This window comes from Mastigoproctus giganteus, chromosome 8 (genome assembly GCF_048544385.1).
Source record: "Mastigoproctus giganteus isolate SK-2022 chromosome 8, ASM4854438v1, whole genome shotgun sequence".
NCBI lineage: Eukaryota > Metazoa > Arthropoda > Arachnida > Uropygi > Thelyphonidae > Mastigoproctus > Mastigoproctus giganteus.
The window spans coordinates 167,433,626-167,448,766 of record NC_143582.1 but is presented as its reverse complement, the minus strand read 5'-3'; the positions used below and the strand labels follow the sequence as shown (position 1 = coordinate 167,448,766).

General features: G+C 35.9%; 1 protein-coding gene across 1 annotated transcript in view; it reads left to right on the top strand.

The window, feature by feature from the left end:
- wcd (U3 small nucleolar RNA-associated protein 18 homolog wicked) overlaps window positions 1-15,141 on the top strand; it is a 207,887-nt gene that overhangs the window by 189,398 nt on the left and 3,348 nt on the right. The window contains exons 12-13 of the mRNA XM_090379888.1: window positions 10,603-10,726; window positions 14,526-14,700. Coding sequence (XP_090236014.1) covers window positions 10,603-10,726; window positions 14,526-14,700 — 299 coding nt within the window. The remainder of the gene's footprint in view (window positions 1-10,602; window positions 10,727-14,525; window positions 14,701-15,141) is intronic.

The window sequence follows — 15,141 nt, the reverse complement described above, 5'->3', positions numbered from 1 at the left end:
TCTGTTCCAGCAATCAATTACCCTCTGGCTAAAAGCAAAATTCTGTATATCTGTTCTACAACTGTCTTTCTTCAACTTGAATTTATGAGCTGTCAGATTCGTAATCTGAGCAAGTGGAAGAATCCCATTAGCGTTGAGCCTGCTCAAAGCATTTAAGGCCCCCTTATACACCTCAGTCAGATCACCTCGCAGGTGCCTAGTCTCCAGATGCTGCAACTTACAGAACTTAAGTCTCTCTTGATAGGAGAACCCCCTTGTTCCTCTCACCAATCTTGCTGCCCTTCTCTGTACTCGTTCTAGTCACTCTACATCCTTCCTAAAATGAGGCCTCCAGACCTGTACGCAGTATTTACAGTGACCATTGCCATTGCCTTATACAAGGGAATAATCACCTCCATGTCAATTTTAAACTTTAGTTGCCATTTGTCAGCCCATCTGCCTAGCTTTTCTAGATCCTGTTGCAGTAGCATACTGTCTTTACTGTCATTAACAACAACCCTGCCAACCTTTGTATCATCTGTCTCTGCTAGCAAAATTCCTATATATCATTGACAAAACTCCATGACCTGCTCTGGCAGCCCACCTGCGCTGGTCAGAGAACTTCATATCTGACTTCACAATTACCCCCAGATCTTTTTCATTCTCCACCTCCCTGAGTGTAGTAGCAAAAAGGGGGTACGTTTTTCTTGAGTTATTGCTACCCATTTGCAGTACTTTGCATTTGTCAATTTTAAACTTTAGTTGCCTTTTGTCAGTCCGTCTGCCTAACTTTTCTAGATCTTGTTGCAGTAGCGTACTGTCTTTACTGTCATTACCCTGCCAACCTTTGTATCATCTGCAAACTTGGACATTAAGCCTGATATACCTTCATCATATCATTGATAAATACACAAAACATCAATGGGCCCAACACTGAACCCTGGGGGACTCCACTAATAACATTAGTCCACGAAAAGCTGTGTCCATTGATTACCACTCTCTGTCTTCTCCCACTCAACCACCTTTTTAAAGATTGTAGCAACTTACCCTTAATACCATACTGCTCCAATTTGTACAGTAGTCTTCAATGTGCGACAGTATCAAAAGCTTTCTGAAAATCCAAGTGTATGATATCAAAATTATTTTTTGCATCCAGTTCCTTTGTGACCACATTGTAGTATCGAGTTAGATTGGTCAAATAAGACTTCCCCTTAACAAATCCATGCTGTGTCTGAACTATTACTGCAGTCTTGTCAGTGATCCTGCATCGCTCCTTTAACCAGTGAATCCATTATTTTTACTGGAACAGAAATTAAACTAACAAGTATATGATTATTTGTCTCACCTTTGAAACCCCTTTGTGTTCTCACCTTTGAACCCCCATTGTCATTTATACTTCTAGCATTGTTGGCATGTACATTGATTGTTGTTCCAATAGCAATTTAGCCACTATGCATTATGATTACCTAATAAATGAAGAAGGGACCTTGTTGACCCCAATGATATATCAGCTAGTATGAGCTTTTATTGCTTCGTTCTACCATTATAGTCTAATTATTTATCTGATTTGGTCAGTTTAGCCTCATATTGCTAAATGAACAAGGACAGGCTTATCAGCTTATCCTCATTCATTCCAAAACCATATAGCTGGTCACCTACTAACAGGTTACACCATAAGGTGAGAAGATATTGGCCAAGCAGTCTCAACTTCAAAGTCCAGGCATTCCAAACCAAATCCTCTGCTCTTCACCTTCACAATGGTGAGAATGGGACTGTTAGTAACCCTGGATATACTCCCTCTTCCATGTTCAAGTTCAGAAGCACTACACCTAGTACACTGGAGATGATCACTCATTGTGAACCAATGTAAATTGTCAGTCACCTAGTACAAAGTACTACCTGTCACCAGGTAGTACTGAGTGATTGACTCTCATTAACTAGGCAGTACCACCACTTTGCATATTGGAGGCATGAAGTGATGAAACTCATGTTTAGTCTCCAGAGAAAAACTGCGGAAACCCCTTATCTTCTATGATGTATGATTGATGTCTTTTGAGGTTATGAAGGCATCATGGCAAGGTCCAATCTTCCTTACATTTCAAGGGTACAGCTCTAAAATGGTGTTTGCAGGCCAACTGCTAAATAGTCCCCCACACTAAACTTATTGATAACTCTCTAGGAGGCATCCTTATCAACTAACGTCTAATCTTGCTGCCTCTTCTCTGCCAAATAGTGACTGAAGGGAATCCAAATACATGTATGCAGAGGCATTGTTGAGACCATGTTATGTCATAGGAGCTAGGTATATTCTCAATGTGTGTACACCATAACCAAAAATTGCATTACTTTTGACATGTCCCCCCACTCTACTTTTATTTTACTGAATAGTTAAACTAATAAAACAAATTATTTGCAAAAGGATCTTAACCTCCCAAACACTTGTTTATTCATTTCACAAATGTGTGATCTCAGTGGTATCCATTTCCACTTACAGTCTGCTGAACTTCACTTACTTTTTTGACATAATCCCAATTATTGGTCAGCTCAACCACTGCTCATCTCAGTTGTCCTAATTATTCACTGTACAATTCCTTTTACTTCAAAGGAAATATTTGTGCATATGTCTGCTCTGATATTCCCTGTCAAAGACTAAGTGATTTGGAATCTCTTCTTTTTGATCTTTTCTGGCTTAATTTATCTGTTGCCTCTATCGTTCTCCCAGCTCCGCTAATCACTCAAAACTCTTTAACTTCATTTCTCCAGTCCAACTTTCCTAACAGTAAGGAAATTTTCCATAGCAATTTTAATATCCACAACCCTAGCTGACTTCAGTTTTCTGGTCACAGAGACCCAGCTGAGCAAGATGCTGTGGCTTTTGCAATTACTAATCACCTTGCACAAATTATTCATTTACTCTGTGCTATTTTTTGTAAAAAAATAGGTGCCAATACTCATTCTTTGCTATCAGGAAAAATTGAAAATTAAAAGGATATGAGAAGTACTCAAAAAATTTTTTTCCTGATATTGTTACTTTATAAAAGTAGTAATGTTTTTGGATTAAGAACAACAAATTAAGTATATTAACACACGGTTTATTAAGCGTAAATTTATTATTCAAGTATATAAAAAAATAAATATAATGTGAGTAAAATAAGTAATAAGTAAAAATAATTTCATAATAAAGTTTTTGTAGAATATTCCAAATTTTTATTAAGTTCTCATCTGACACTATACTGACTTCTGTTTTTTCTGTTGCTAAATGACATTTCCGAAGCAGCCACGAATTGACATATTTGCTGGATCGAAGTGTGTCACCGGTGGACCTACAATTTTAAGAAATAGTAGTAAAGAAATGTTTTTGTCATCAACAAAGCTCTGGTTGTGCTGACGATCAAATTCATTTGAAAAAATAATCCTCATTCACTTAATGAAGTTGGTATCATACTCGGAGCATTCATCAAATGCTTCTATTCTTCCGAAACCATCTTTCCAACCATATTTTTCATTTAACTGTAACTTAATTGACAATTTTCTAATTTCATTTTCACCAAATGCCAACATTTCATGTTTAGAAGGTTTAATTAATACCTTCGTTGCCCTCATTTTCCTTCTCTCATCATTGATATTGTCACTAGTTCTTAAATTTGAACTTTTTTTTTTTTTTTTTTACTGTTCAAAATGTCTGTCATTTGGATATTCAGGTACTGTGACTATGTAAACAGAGATGGGAAAATGTGGATAATGAAACAACACATGATTATTTGTCGGGGTAAAAGAAAATTGCTCTCTCCTAATTCTTGAACAGGGTTGATTCACAGTGCTTACAGTTGATTCAGTGTATCTTGTACACCACTGTGTACAATCTATGGTCTGTGCAGAAAGTGAACCGAAACAGCATTTTAAATTTTGTTAATTATCAAAAAAAATTTTCTCATTAAATGTTTTTTCAGTAAGTGTAATTGTGTATTGTACTTAATAAAAATTTTCGAATATTTTCAATTTTACTTTTACATGTAACAAGGTATGGAAAATGTAACACACTAATTTTTCTCGAATCACTCAGTGCAGCCCACAAAAGAAATCTCACTTTGAATTTTTTTGAATATGGCCCCTGTACAGGAAAAGGTTGGACACCACTGCAGTAGATGGTTGACCAAAGCCCATTGTCAGCATTGGAAATACCCCTTGATCTGCTCACTGTTGACCAGCATGGCACTCAATGGAAACTACTGTATTTTAAATGTGAATTCAAAAAAATTCACTATAAAAGGTGTTTGTAAAACAGAGGTTTGACTGAGTAATTTAGAATTCTAAACATGGTTATAAAGTTTTATATTAAAAATATCTTAACAATAGCCAGCAAAAAATGCAAATTTAGTTAAATAACGTTAAGCTTATTTGAATAGCAGGTAAATGTGAAAAAAATTTACCAAATTCCAATATTTTTTGGAATTACGGAATATTACAAATTTTGATGTGTACTGCATCCAAATGTCACAAGTCACTGTCAGTACACCGTACGATTGTATACCATCCCCAACACTCTTGATTATTTTCTCACAAACAACCCTTCAAATTACATGGTTGAGGTGAGTGGTCCTCTAGGCACCTCATATCACAACTTGGTGATAGTTGTTTCCATCATGTTTGGCTTTACAAGGATGTAAAATGGAATTATCTGCAAGACATTTATACTCCTTTTTCTTGGTTGGATTACTGTTTTAAATCTTATGAAATCAATGTTTTCTCAGATTATGTAAGTGAAATTATTCTTTTAGGGAAAATCCTTTATCTCCATACTCCACCTGGAATCTTCATCCTTTATCTCAACCTTGATTTTCCAATAAATATGCTAAGGCTGTTCGAGATAAAAATGTTGCATAACATAATTAGCTTGTATCTGAATCTCTAGGTTCATTTTCTGCCTAAACTAAAGCTCACAACAATTGTAAAGCAATTATAAATCAATCCAAACTAGATTTTGAACTGGCTTAGATCAGAAAACTTGCTTCTTATTCAAATGGTATCTGGGTATTCCAGTCCCTTGCCAAGCAATTGGTCACAACTTTTGCTTACGTACATTCCCCCTCCTGTTAAAACCTGAAGTTTCTGCAGATAGCCCTCGGTTTATGATAGTTTGTTTTGCGACGGTTTTGAAAACCAGAAGGTTAAAAATATCGAAAACTATAAAAAATGTGCAACTATAAATACCAGATATGAACAGCGTCCCCTTCTACCATCTAAGCCAATCACACATGAGGTGGCCAGAGATAATAGGAGAGGAACCCTCAATTTGCTTGTTGGACTACTGTTCTACAGTGTCAGTTTGTGAGATTTAAATAAAAATTGTTGATTAAATTAATAAAATAAGACCCACCATGTCTAGTAAGAGAAGTGCAGTAAAGCCAAGTGAATGTGATGTTTAATGTTGCTGAAAAGTCACGTGGATCTATCACGTTGGATGAATGGAAGATGGTGAGACACATCCCAATGTGTGTAGAAGTATGAAATTGCCTCGATAAACTGAGAGTAGTATCATAATTAAAAATACTTAAAAAAAGCAGTCTGCAAAAGACATGCTAACGCTTCTGCTGGGTGTCGATGTCTCTGGCACTTTAAAATTAAAACCAATGTCGGTGTACCATTCTCAAGGGCCTAAACAAAGCCATGTTGCCGGTCTACTGGAAATGGAACAGGAGGGCTTGGGTGATGTAAGAAATCTTCTTGGATTGGTACACAAACTATTTTTGCCCTACTATGCTCTGTTTTTATCAATAGAATGAGTTACCAGCCAAGGATCATCTTCTCTTGCACAATGCTTCTGGCCATTCTGCAAACCTTGCTGAAGTCATAACATCTCTGAATGTCAATGTTGTTTACATGCCAACAAACACCACTTCAGTTTTGCAACTAATTGACCAGGGGGTGGTAGCAACCTTTAAAGCCTATGTCTGTCAAACCTTCATTGAAATGGTGAGAGTTTTGGACTGGTCAGACAAAATTATCAAGGATTATTGACACTCATTTGAAATTTTGAAGGGCATTAATAACATCGATGCAGCTTGGGAGGAAGTGTCAGTAAACTATTTGAATGGAGTGTGGTGCAAACTTTTTTGCAAACATTGTTGAATATGCATACAAACAATCTACAGCGCATCCTTCAGCCAGGGAGACCCTCGCTGATGATCTTTGTGAGATTGACCACTACTGGGAGCAAAGTGTGAAAGTGAAAAGGAGCATAATTGTATCCATTGGCCCATATTCTGAAAGAAAAAAAAGAGGAAATCTCGAGTCAACTCTGCATGCTTTCTTCAAAAAAAGGGGAGATCCTCAACCAGGGACTTCATCAGAGAAGTAAAATCTGTGAATTGTGCACTGTCAAAAAAGATCAGTGCATGGGGCCTTAGAGTGGCGCTTACAGAAACTTTCGGTCTGGCCTTCAAACATACCAAAGTAACTATACAAAATTAAATTTTTTATATAATTATATTTAGTTTTGTTATTTTATACTATATTATATTTAATTGATTTATATTCATAAAAATACTGTTTCTACATTCATGGCATTTATTTCAGAGCTTTAAACAGTCAGACCTCTCTTTAATAAACTCCCATACAGCAAATTTTTTTATGTAGTGCACCTTTGATTTCCCCTCGGTCATTACATTGAAAATAGTTTCTGTAACGAAGAAAATTTCTATATAACTAACTAATTTCGAGAGACTTGGGTATGCATTGTTCGCACCTCTGGCCTTCAGGCAATAGAGCTCACCCTGTAGAAAGCATAAATTAAGAGCTAAAAGGATTAAGAATTAATCACTTTAGCTTTTATAGCTAAAGGATTTAATCCTTAAGAGCATTCCACAATTTAGTGTTGCCTGTAAAGCATTTACTGTACCAAGAAGTCGTGCTGGTCAACTGCTATCTATGTGTCCACAGTTGTTGGCAAGGATTAAGCACATTGAGCAATCTTGGGAAGAACTCCAAGCGTGAGGTTTGATCAGCGGAGAAATTGTTCTTGAAGAATTTTTAGGAGATAATGCTGTCATAGTAGCTGAATATCCGAGTGACTCCAACATTTTGGAGAATATTCAAAGAACTAGTGAGAATAGCGACAATGAGTTGTATGAAATTGAAGGCAGGAAAGGCAATATTAAACCTTCCAAACATGAAATGTTGGCAGCATTTGAAACTGCGTTGAGGCCTTCAGTGGGAAGAAAATGTGCCAGAAAATATATTTGAGTGCTTAAACAAATGCGAACATTTTCTGAACAATGTACAGTAAAATCTAGTGTACAACAAAAAAAAAACAAATATTTTATGACATAATTCTTAAGTGTACTAACATATTGTGCTCATCATGTAAGTAGTCATTTCTTAATATGTGTGTATTAATGAATTAATTGTTTTAAAATGTTAGAAAAATTTTTCATTCCCGATTATTTCTGATTTATTTCCCATATTTTGCTGTATTTCTGAGTTGAATTACAGTGTTTTTCATTGTTTAAAAGTTCATATTTCTTTATAACGAAATTTCTGTATAACGAATTTTTTCAGGTGAATGATCAATTTCGTTATATGGAGGTACAACTGTATAATAATATTATATTACTTATGTCAATTTTGAGACAGACCTGAAACATTAACTCATTGACTTACATTATATAATTAGGTTCATTTTGCACCAATTTTTTTTTTTTTTTGCAAGAGTTGCTTCAGGAAGGAACCCCATCCTAAACTGAGGGCTACCTGTATTGCCCCCTTGGCTAAAGATAAAGCAGTCTTACTAGTCCTACTTTTCTTCTAACTCTTATATTGACAGTCTTGGTAAACCATTTCCTGCCATTCCCTGTACACTCCACGCAATGTCCTGGTCTTCCATCAAAAGGATGTCAGAAGAATTTTGCACAATCTTCATGCCAAGAAAGCTCTAAGTCCTGGTGGCATTTTTCCACTTGTTCTCAAAACCTCTGCTCCCAAGCTTGCTCCTGTTCTGTGCCAACTTTTTACAGTGGCTTATTCTACTGATGTTTTTTCTTCTGCTTGAAAATTTGCTGTATCCAGCAAATTCCTCAAGCAAGTTCTAATACCTCTCGTGTTTGGGGTTTTCATAAAAAAAAAAAAAAAAAAAAAATTATGAAAACTTCCTTGGACTCGCGGGAAGTCCCCGTGGACTGGAGATGTGCAGATTCTAAACAATGCCAACAGTTCTCTATGGGATTCACGTCCAGGCTGTTTCCTTGCCAGCTAAGAGTTGTAATGGACCATTTTTTCACCTGTAACAAATGTAAACGCATTACAGTCCAACCTGTAATGCAGAAATGAAGCTAAAGTAACTTACACTTTTTGCCCGATGACAAGGAGCAGAGTCATCCTGAAAGATGCAGTTACTTGATAGGTTGAAATGGTTGGCAGCAATTTGCCTTCCAATATAGCCAGGTATCCATTGGCATTTGCGGAACCTTTTATAAACTGCAAGTGACCTTCTCCGCGATACGAAATGCATCCCCCATATCATTTGGCTGGTAAAGAATTTCACTATAGACACCATACAGTCTAGATCACGGGTGGGCAACTTTTTTCGTCAGCGGGCCGATTGAAATTTTCGTATCATGATGCGGGCCGAATGAAATTTTCGCATCATGATGCGGGCCGGAATAGATTGAACGATTTAATAAAAAAAAATCAGAACCTAAAAAATGTTATATTACTTGAATTACCAAATTATTAATGTATTTTTAAAAAAAGGTAAATACAATATTTAAATTTGTCAGAGTTCTATCTGTTTTGACAAAATTTTCAAAGTATTTTGTTGCTTACGCAAACCACATTTCAAATTTTCTGCTTCAATTTTCATTTGTTCCGGTGAAAATAGCTTATATTTTACGAAATGTTTTTTTTGAAAAATGCCTTTTTAGATTATATTCTTTAAAAACGGAAATAGTTTCGTTACAAACCAAACAAACAGCTTTATTGTCTATATTTGCAATTAAATATCTGAATGTCCAATTATCATTGAAAATGTGGCATTCGGCATCAATTTTTCTTTTTTTTTTAATTGGCTCATTTTATGGGCTATAAATTATATTAAATTAAAAATTGTAATAATTAGAAAAGGCATAAAACATAAAATATCTCGCACCAATATTATTTTTTTCAATAAGAAGTCAAACCCAAAGGAACTTCGTTCGATTGATGCTACAATAATAATTAGGAAATAACTCTTTGACGCTGCGTAGAATCACTTGGTTACTGTTGTACTGGCTGCAATTCCTGATTGAACCGAATTAAGCCGAACGCTTACGGCGAGTGTAGTCAGGTATGGATTTTCTATATTTATGCATTTACCGAGGGGGCCGGATTCAACATCGTCGCGGGCCGGCTGTTGCCCACCCCTGGTCTAGATGGTATTCTTCACCACATCTACAACGAATCATTTGTCTCCCATCAGAGCCATGCAGTTTGAATTTCTTCTCATCTGAGAAAATAGCTAACTTCCACTGCTCGGGGGTCCATTTGACATGCTCCTTACACCAAATTAATCAGGCCTTTTTTCATTTTTGTGTGAAGAGGGGCTGCTTCTTCTTAGAACGACGGGTTACAAGTCCATTTTTGAAGCGGAATCTTCTGACTGTTACTGCACTTGCTACCACTCCTGTATGTTCTTCCCATTCTCTTTTCAGCTCAGACAATGAAGCTTTACGGTTTTTAAGACATAAGCACTTTGACACACAGTCCTGTTTTGGTGTAGAGACTCATTTGCATCCGGTTCCTTTTTTCCTATCAGCAGAACCAGTATTCTTGAGTTTGGAAAGAAATCTACTCACTGTCGACTGATTACAAGACACTTTATAAGCAAGCAGTATGATAGGAAAAACATCCTTCCTCATGTAACTCACCATCCTGACACAAGCAAGGAATGACTGCAACTCTAGCAGAGCGTGCTTACATCGCTGAAAGTAACAGCTGATGCAATATACGTAATTCATCTGATACGTAATTCATCACCCATGCATTTCAATCTTATCTGATGCAATCTGTAAGAAATATTGCATTATATTTATGTTATCCAGATGAAAATTACAATTTTAAGGGGCAATGCACTTTCTTTGAACACCAATGTATATATATATATATATTTTTTTTTTTTTTTTTTTTTTTGGCTGGTGCAGCAAAAACCCATGGCTTCCTTGCATTATATGGCTAATACTAAATACAGTCAATGCCTGTGTCAGTGCTTGCACAGTGCATGCTGCATCTATAAGGACAATTGTGAAAGTAACACATAGGTCAGCACCAACTCTATTATGAATTGAATATGAGTCATATTCTTGATAGTCTTTTGTAACTATTTTACTGTAGGTTCTTATAGATTGTTGATAATAAATAACATGTCGGCTTCTGTTTATTTGGAACCTTATTTCACAATTAGATTTTTATTTCAACACATTTATTCAGTTATGCTGAATTGAAATGTGTTGAAGCACATTTATTCAGCACGTATATTAAGCATGATTAAATTTTTTATACAAATATACAAGAGACAATCTTAGTCTGGAATGTTAATTTAGATTCCACCAAAATTATATTAATTAGTGATAACCTAACTATTTCTTTATCAAGATTCTGGGCAAGTTTACATTTGGGATATGGTAGCAAGGAAGTGCCTTCATAGATTTTCTGATGAAGGATGTGTTCATGGGTCATCTTTGGCAGTCTCCCCCAGTGGCCAGTATCTTGCTACAGGGTAAGCAGAAATTATTTATTTTGTTTGTAATAGTTTGGAATGTGGGAGAAATTTACTGGTTACATTAGTAAATTTTCTAAAGATAAATATAGGTATTCCTTGCCCAATAGCAAGGAATAAATTCTTGGAAAGTATCATGTTTGGCAATACATAAAGTCCTATAGAAAATGGAAGGTTGAGGAAAAGCAATTATACAAATAAAATATATGAAGAAAACAGCAAATTTCATTTTCCATTTATACAACATAAAAAATGTGATAAAAGTTGACAATACAATAAGAAAAACAAGACGAACACACATCCACTTTCCAGCACTCTCTGAATGTTTAGAGAACATAATATAAAGGATAAAATAAATGTTCATTTACATTATTATATAATAAACAGTGTAATCTTCAAAGCATTATGAATAAATTTTTATTAATACGAATCGCATTACATTACATTTTTACTGACTAATACAGACTGTGATGAATTCCATATATTCGGACCATAGTGAGTTACATGTTTTCTGATATGGACCAGGATGAAAATTAATTGGCAGCCCCTGGTATATATCATACTATTAAGTGTGTCACTGAGAGGGACAAAAATAAACAAATCCATTCCCTCTGCACTAGCATGATGGATTTATTAAGTACTGCATATTGGTAGCAGTAACCCCAGATTAACGCACCAGCTGTGTGCTACTACATTCAAGGTAGTAGAGAATGAAAATTATATGGAGGTAATTGTGCAGTCAGATATGAAGTTTTTTGAGCAGTGCAGACAGACTGCAAGAGTAGCTCATGGTGTCTTGTCAGTGAAATACAGAAAGTTTGCTAGCAGGGATAAGGAGGTGATTGTCCCATTGTAATGGTCAGGCCACACCTTGAGTACGGCATACTGGTCTGGAGGCCTCATTTTAGGAAGGATGTAGAGTTGCTGGAATGAGTACAGAGAGGGCCAATAAGATTAGATTGGTGAGTGGAACAAATGATTGCTTTACCAAGAAAGACTTAAGTTCTGCAAATTGCAGATTCTGGAGACTAGGCACCTGCGAGGTGATCTAATTGAGGTGTATAAGGCCTTGAATGGTTTGAGCAAGCTCAATGCTGATGGGGTTCTTCCTCTTGCTCAGATTACTCACCTGAGGGGACATAAATTCAAATTGAGGAAAGACAGTTGTAAAATAGATGTGTGGAAACTTGCCTTTAGCCAGCGGGTGATTGATGGTTAGACCAAACTTCCATCTGTCATAGTGGAAATTGAAAACTTAAATAAGTTCAAGGCAGAACTAGATAAGCATTTGGAGTGAATGGATGGATGAAATGGAAAGTTCTTTTTTTTTTTTTTTTTTTTTTTGGCTGATGCTATATAAGCTTGCTTTCTTGCATAATATGCCTATATTAATAATGCTAGTGAGTGCAGTGGCACTAGAGTCCCCAAAGGTCATGAGTACCCCAATGCAATTAATGTTGTCCAGGGCACCCGTAACCTTATTTTTAGAGCCTCTAAATACATACTAAGTGCATATTTTTAAAAATAAATTGGCACACCTATTTCTATATTTATAAATCTGGCATTCTCCTCTATACACACTCACATGATCTGCACGAAGGGGAGCCATAATTTTTAGGTTATTTTGTCTAAAGAGACTAGACTGAACCGCATATACTTAAAAAATAAATAAAAATAAAAAATCCTATCCTGTCTATCCTTCCTGTACACATTGTACTCCCCAAATTCCAGTTCTGCATTCCTTATATCTGTGTGACACCACGTCTCTGATATCTCAACAATATGTGCCTTTGATGTTTTGACCAACCCCACAGATTCATCAAATTTATTTACCAAACTCCTAGCATTGTTGTATATGCAAGTATACATGCACCTGTTCCTATTCCTAGCTACCCTAACACAACCCATTTATTTACTTGTACCGCAGTGACTCCCAGCAGCTCTTGAAGTTCCCAGCAACTTGCTCTCTGGGCTGCTGCTCCTTACAATCGAAGCAGTGCAAGAATTGCTTTTGCCTCTGCCTGTGACTACTGTTATTCTATTAGACCTTGTATCCCCCCCCCCCAAGCTAGCAGTTTTCCAATCCACCTAACATTGCCTCGATAGCATCAGCAAATATTCTTGCACCTTTTCTATTTAAGTGTATCCCATCCCTGTAGAAGCAGTCTCTCCTGTTAATAATACAGACCAGGCTGAAAAAAATTGATTGACAAGGCTCTCATCATATACTCCCTCCTATTGTGTCTGGGCAGAATTGCAGACACTTTCAAATTCAATCTTAATTCACTGCTTTTTTTCAACAGTGACCTGTCACAATATCACCCTTTGTGCCTTTAAAAGATATCTGCTCTAGATATCAACATCATCAACCTTTGCCCCTGGCAGACATACCCTGATCCTGTTCCATCTATCCGTTTTGCACAATATGTTCCCTGTTTCCCTGACAATAGAGTCACCAACATCTACTAGTTCCTGTGGGACAAGCGCATTCTGCCTTGGGGGTTGCTGCTGTGTTTCGTGATGAACAAGTGCAAGCTCTGGCATTGACGTTGGGGCGCCTCCGTAGCCAGGTGGGAAAGAGCAGTAGTGCATAGCACATCCTTCTTGATTAGACCAGGGTTCGAGCCCGTCACCAACAAATACGGAGGATGTGGAAAGGTCAAGGGAATGACTACTGCATATTCCCGGAGCAATATGGCCTTAGTTGCTAATGCTCCTAAAAACCAAATAACAAACTAACAAATAACATTGATGTTGGCAGCTGAGAGCATGATGGGCCCCTCAATTTAGATCCTTTGAGGACATCCACCTTGTCCTTCTAGCTCTCATATAGTCCCCATAACAATGCTGAGTTGCCATCTGATTTCCTTACATCGCACACACACACAAAGACATTCCCCTTGGCAATATCATGTCTTGTACCGGATCGCTCCACAAACATTAAACAAACAGTGCATTTTAAAAAGGCTGTGATTCAGAGGGCAACTGCCCCCTCAGTTCTTCCCCTGAACCATAGCACTCCCATTAGCTTTAGCCTTTTTCTTTGCTGCTCTGGTCTGAGTCATGATTTTGATTCAATTTCAATTTCAGTACAAAATTATAACCCTAAACTTATATCCCAATGCAGTTATAACACTATATATATATTTTTTTTAGTATCGAGTATTATCTTCGAGTTTCGTTATATAACTTCCGTATCAAGTTGTGTTAATTAATAATGTTACATTTGTAAAATCTAAGTCGTTATATGTATTTAGTTAAAAAAGTACAATTTAATTGACAATGAAGTTTAACAAGATTAATAAATTTTACTAATTAATTGATAATATATATATACTATACTATACTAAGCTAACGCTGTCTAGTATGAGATATAATGTTGTATCGTATAACAATGGTGGGAAGTTACGAACGGTAAATCTACGGACACTAAGTATTAATTAACTTCCAAAATCTCGCTATCTAAATTCAGAATAAACCAAGGATCTTGACTAGGTCTATAAGCTACTTATAGAAAATAATTTAATATAACAATTAAGTCAATAAAGCAGCTAAATATAGCTAAAATCTTTCCATTCGCCGGAGCTGCAAAACTTGTAAAACACATGGATTGGATACCCTTACCGATACCAGGAAAAATGCTTATTTCTCCTTATTTCATTCATAATACTTTATACAAGTATCTACAAGATAATTGTAAATTTGATTTGTTTATTATAACCTACTTTAAGGATGTTTTAAATTTCTATAAAGTTGAGTTTTTCTTAATGCAATGCTTTTTGAAAAATTTATTTTTCAGGTCAGACACAGGTGTAGTAAACATATATGATACTTCATCAGTGTTAAACAGTGTATCTCCATTGCCTCTAAAATGCATTATGAATCTTACCACAGAAGTATCATCTTTAAAATTCAATAACACATCAGAGATCCTTGCAGTGTCCTCAAGCTTTAAAGATAATGCTGTGAAATTGGTAAGCAATAAAAATTGTTTGAGTGGTATTTATGCAGGAGGAGAAAAATTATTTGCCTACCATCCACTAATTTTAGAATAATTTCTTTGTGATTGTGTCTGATTATAAAGTTACTCCATTTTACACCAAATTTTATAATGAATACATGAGTTATTCATAAAGTAAACTAACAAAGTGTAATGTTTCCTGCGCTGTGTACAATCTTGGTGCAAACTGATTGGATGCTCCTCTACAAAGGATCTTTTAGTTTTTGTAACTCTGAAATTTTTTTATGATAAAATGTATCCCCCTTTGTTGATGTTCATTTCTTTATCAAATAAATGAACAAAAATTAACCCATGTTTATCGCAAATGGCAGTAGCTATTATTTTATTTTATTATTTTATTTTTTTTTTGGAAGGGTTGCAAATGTCTAGTTAATTCTTTATTGTTGAATAGTTT